This window comes from Idiotropiscis lumnitzeri, chromosome 12 (genome assembly GCF_059441095.1).
Source record: "Idiotropiscis lumnitzeri isolate Australia: NSW breed Sydney's pygmy pipehorse chromosome 12, RoL_Ilum_1.0, whole genome shotgun sequence".
NCBI classification, from domain to species: Eukaryota; Metazoa; Chordata; class Actinopteri; order Syngnathiformes; family Syngnathidae; genus Idiotropiscis; species Idiotropiscis lumnitzeri.
In genome coordinates, this window is record NC_142402.1 from 17,539,041 (window position 1) to 17,544,138 (window position 5,098).

At 41.6% G+C, this 5,098-nt stretch overlaps 1 protein-coding gene across 1 annotated transcript; it reads right to left on the reverse strand.

The window, feature by feature from the left end:
• Nucleotides 1-81: 81 nt before the first annotated feature.
• On the reverse strand, nucleotides 82-1,823 carry LOC148326271 (ETS translocation variant 3-like protein). The gene is made up of 5 exons (XM_088311649.1): nucleotides 1,712-1,823; nucleotides 1,505-1,556; nucleotides 849-1,086; nucleotides 564-699; nucleotides 82-480 (listed from the first exon to the last, which is right to left on the reverse strand). Exons 2-5 carry the CDS (start codon nucleotides 1,554-1,556, stop codon nucleotides 247-249), a joined length of 660 nt encoding a protein of 219 aa, XP_088167775.1. The 5' UTR covers nucleotides 1,712-1,823; the 3' UTR covers nucleotides 82-246.
• Between the last annotated feature and the right edge of the window lie 3,275 nt (nucleotides 1,824-5,098).

Sequence of the window (5,098 nt, forward strand, 5' to 3'; positions counted from 1 at the left end):
GATGAAAACGCCGTTATGCATCAGCCGTCAGATATTTATTTTAGTACAACCAAACACACAAAACAAGATAATATAACTTGAATACTTTGTTCACTGGCTTAAACGCGCACACAGACACACACACGCACACACACACACACGCGAACACCCCCATGCGTGTCACATTGTTTGTGTAATTTCCTTCCTTGCAGGGAGGAAAGTGATAAATCTACAAAAATAAATGTGGGCAACTTTGTGGCGCTAGTATCAAAGCACTCTCCCCTCTTGTGGGGTTTGCTTCCCAAATCTCAGACAACTGAGGTGGTCCCGCCAAGCAGTGAATGGTGACGGGGTGTGGAGAAGAGGCGGAGGTGGGATAAAAGGATGCGGATGATGATGAAGATGAAGATGATGAAGGCAGCATGGTGGCCGGGATGCCTGCATCGGAAGACCGCTCTCGCTGGGGAGGACGGAGAAGGCAAGAGGGCGGCTCGGGAGCATCTGGAGGATGGAAGGAAGGAGGCATGAGCGATGATGTGGAAGGCCCGTCTTGATGGCAAAGTTGTTGATGATGTCATGAAAACCTGATGACAAGATGGTGGGAGGCGGTGACAAGATGGCGGCAAGTGGAAGTTGACCAGGACAAGTTTGCTGAAGTTGAACTTGTATGTGAATCGCTTGCCTTTGGTCTTGTGCAGGATACGCTTGTTGTAGTAATATCTAAAGTACATATTTGGCATCATAAAGTACGGTCATGATGATGTCATTCATTTTCACCATGACGTAAAAATAAGGCGACGCTTTCTCCGACAATGGCATTGGGAAAAGCTGTTTTAAGAATGATTAAAAAAATCGTGTCGTTGCGTTACCTGAGCGCCCGACTCAGCTTATCGTAGTTCATGTGTGGCTTTCCCTTCCTCTCGCCCCACAGCCGAGCCAGCCGCTCGGGGTCGTGGATGACGAACTCGCCCCACTCGCCCCCCCAGCCGATAGCGTCGCCCTGGCTGCCGCTGCCGCCCAGCAGCTCCAGCAGGAAGTGCCACAGCTGCACCTGACGAGAGCCTGGCGACCACGCCGGCTTGTAGGCCCAGTCGGGAAACAGCACGGCTGGCAGGGGAGCACAACTGGCACTTTTACGGTCGAGAAAATATCACCTTTGCATAATTAATTTTTCCCATATAATGTTGTTTTTTATGCAGGATAAAGTATCACTGAATATTTAGCATCTGACATTTTGACCACTTATTCAAGCCATTTCTTATGGAAGGATTTAACCTGACACATAAAGAAAAAGACGCAGTTCTGTCAAACGATGAATGATGCCTGATCAATTTAAGGGGATAAAATTGAAAATATTCAATATTAAGTATTATAAAAGCAATAACATATATGTATTAAATAAATAAATAAAATAAATATATATATATATATATATATATATATATATATATATATATATGTATATGTGCAGTCAACAGCCATTCAAAGCAATTTTGCATCAGTCACTACACAAACGGACACTTACTTCTAGTCCTGTAAGGTGACGAAAAATAACCCTGTGAGGCTATGCATTGCATCTGAGGAAGAAAAAAAATATACAGTCATGTAACAGTAGTAATTATTTTGAGCACCTATGACAGTAAAGTGCATAAAACTACGTTGATGCCTCCCCTCCGGTAAAATGATAATCAAAGAAATCAAAAGTGTGTGAGATAATTGATAATCAAGTTACCGTGGTGAAGTGAGATGAAGATGATGAGAAGGAGGTGGTCTGCGTTCCAAGTGAGATAAGACTGAAGGATGGATGCAGCTCAATCTTAAAATCTCTCTGGAACTCCCACACGCACCCCCAAGCATCCCCAACCCTCCCTCCCTCTCCTCACCCGTCCCACGTCGAAACGGACCAGCTGGTGGACGGAGAGACTTTGATTGATAACACTGTGGATAGTGTGAGGAAATTTGTAATTTCAGACTGTCCCTGAAGGCAACACATGACTTGGATGGATGGATGGATGGAAATACAGATGAATAGCTGTGCGAAGAAATCCTGCGATTCCACACAGTCCATGAAGGCATCACTTGAGCTGGCGAGCTCCTGTGAACAGATGGTTAGTTGAAAGAGAAAAAAAGAAAAAAAAATCGTGATTTCAGATTATCAGTAAAGGCAACACACGATTTAGCTGGATTAATGGACCACTTTTTGTTTTCACTTTTCTCTCTGTAAATTAAAACTATAAATTAACTACAACAACAACTACAGATGATGCTACTCAGATGTTAAATTTCAAATTATTTAAAAATTACAGATTAAAAAAAAAGTGTCTCACTCACTCTCTATATAGAGTTAACAGAAGGCTATCTTAGCTTTAGCATAAAAACTTGAATAAAGTGACAAGCTTGAGGTTGTTTGTTACCCAACTTTTTTTTTTATCCAACGACTATGGACCCAAGAACAAACGGGACTAACCAATTTATGCTAAACTGTTACGGCGCCATATCTAGCATGTCGGTATAAAACTACGGTTTACAAATTAATTGACTGTTTGACATTTGCAAAACGCGGAGCAATCTGGTAAGTGAATGTGACGTACGTCATTTCAGACTGCGCCTGAAGGCAACACCTGATTTGGATGTGGAAAATGAACAAAAAAGTGATTTTACAAGCGTCGTTTTAGTGACGTGCAACAAATGACGAGATCAAACACTAAATAGAATTTCAAAACACAAACTGCCTGTGGCAATTCACACAATGATTTCGGCGCACACTACCACACACACACACGCACACCGGCCGTCTGAGATGTGTTAACTGACACCGGAGGCTTTTAATTCCAGTGTAAACACAAATAGTCTGCCAGACACACATTAATTATGGATGTGGCTAAATGACTTTTAGCAGCTCAGGGGTCATTTAAAACCCAACACACCTTGATGCACATGCGCACACACGCCTATAGATGTCCGCCTTATAGACATGACATCATCACGATGGTGAGATTGTGACCGACTGAAGCATGATAGATTTTGCGGGAGAAAAGTTTGGGGATTTTAGCCCTTCTGTCCAGGCAAGTTTTTTTTTCTGGAAACCAATTAGAATTTTTATTTATTTATTTAATTTAAAAATGGCAAAACCAACAAGCAAGGAATTTGAGGTATGACAAGACGAAAACAGGCCTAGTCTGATTCAGTCAACAGTATTACTGCTACTGAGACAAACTGCTCGTGTGTGTGTGTGCGCGCGCGCGAGCGTGCGTGGGGGTTAAATCTGGATTTGATCCTGCGCTAAAAGAAGTGTTTGTTTTACGGCTGACGAGCGTTCGCTTTAATCTGGTGCTTAGCCTTGCGCTCTTTATCCTCATCCTCATCCTGCCCTTCGTCTCAATCCTATCATGTACAAGCGCGCGCACACACGCACACACGAACCCATTGACTAACACACACACACGCGCACACTCCCCTTCCCTCTCACCCTCTATCGTCTATGTAATTTCCTCTACATTTGAACGCATCCCTTTGTGCCCCGAGTGTGCGTGTGCGTGTGCGTGTGTTTGTTGAAGAGGATGATGCTATTGCAGCAGATGAGGGTCACGCCGCAACGGGTCTTAGGGGTCAAATCGAGTTAGCGTCTAAGCGGGATGGAGGCTTTACTGCGTGCGTGAAAATGTGAAACTAGCACTTGACAGCTCGAGTGGAAGCAGAGTGCAGAAAGCCTACATGAGTGATAAAACTCGAATGTAGGAGCACCATTTGTTTGCCCGAAGCGTTCCTTGTTTTCTGAAAATATTCAAATCTGACTTAGGCAACAAAGCGATTAGGCTAACGAAATACGAAATGCTCGCAAGAGCTGCTGTCGGTCACAACTCATGTCCAAATGATCACACGCATACTATATATATATATATATATATATATATATATATATTTATATATATATATATATATATATATATATATATATATACACATATGTGTGTGTGTGTGTGTGATACAGTCATCCGTCTCCATAAGGAAGACAAATGACAAACAACGACAACGAAGCTCTGGCACCCGCAGGCCACATAAAAAACAAATGACAAATTAAGTCAATAAAAAAGGGCAATAAAGAAAAAGAAGAGCAGCAAGTCTCAACCAAGTGTAAGCCTATGTGGGTGTGTGCGTGTGTGTGTGTGTGCATACCATAAAAGCACTTAATGGCATCCTCAGAAGGTTACAAAGGCTCGCCGGTAGTTCAGGTGTCTCTCGGGGGACTCGTGTGGTCTCTTAAAGCTTTTCTGGTGCCAAACCTTTCGTCTCGTTTGTGTCCTGGCAGGACGAAAAAAGTAGAAAGGCAAAAAAAAAAAAAAAAAAAAAAAAATCCTCCCGGAACTTCAGAGGTGCTGAGACCAAAGAGGACTTTCCTCTTAAGAAATCTCAAAATCTCTCTTTTGGGAGGAGTTTGACATCTGAGCTTTCTGCTCAAATTTTTGTCCCAAGGAAATCATGAAATAAAGAACGAGTCAGTTTCCGAATCAAAGAAACATTCGTGTGGCATTAATTGACGGGTGAAACAGTCGCACGTTGAATTTTTGAGGAATTCAAGTGACGATGGAGATGATTGCATTCCGTTAGCCTTTTTGTCTAACAGGCTAACGACAGCATGCTATGCTTTTTTTAAATTATTTTTACTGATTACTCTATTAGCATTTTTCGCTAACACGCCATAAACGACCATGTACGCAACATGAAATTAGCATTTTGAGCTAACTACAGCATAGCATTATTTCATGGAAGTACACGCCCAACCTTGGTTGTTTTTTCTTTTTTTTCTTCAGTTTCAAATGACTATGAGGACAGCCGTCCAGCATAACAGTCGCATTTTTAGGTAAAAACTGAATTATTTTACAAAAGTACAATGGATAAATCTGTCTGGAGAAAAGTGGTATTTTGAGGGCTAGCATTCTCCGTTAATAAGGGAAAAACATTCTTTTATGTGTAATACATCAAATGACTATTTGGAGAACCACATATCATAATATTAGTTTTATGAGCTAACATTATGATTATGTATATTAAAATGTGGACATTTTAGCCAGTTTTGAAATTTAAAAAAAAAAAAAAGAAAAAAAATAGACGCCACACG

Coding starts and splice junctions, on each gene's coding strand:
- LOC148326271 (XM_088311649.1), bottom strand. CDS start 1,556: ATGCAATGCATAGCCTCACAGGGTTATTTTTCGTCACCTTACAGGACT. Junction 700..848: donor AAGCTGAGTCGGGCGCTCAG/GTAACGCAACGA, acceptor TATGTACTTTAG/ATATTACTACAACAAGCGTA. Junction 481..563: donor TCCCACCATCTTGTCATCAG/GTTTTCATGACA, acceptor TCCATCCTCCAG/ATGCTCCCGAGCCGCCCTCT.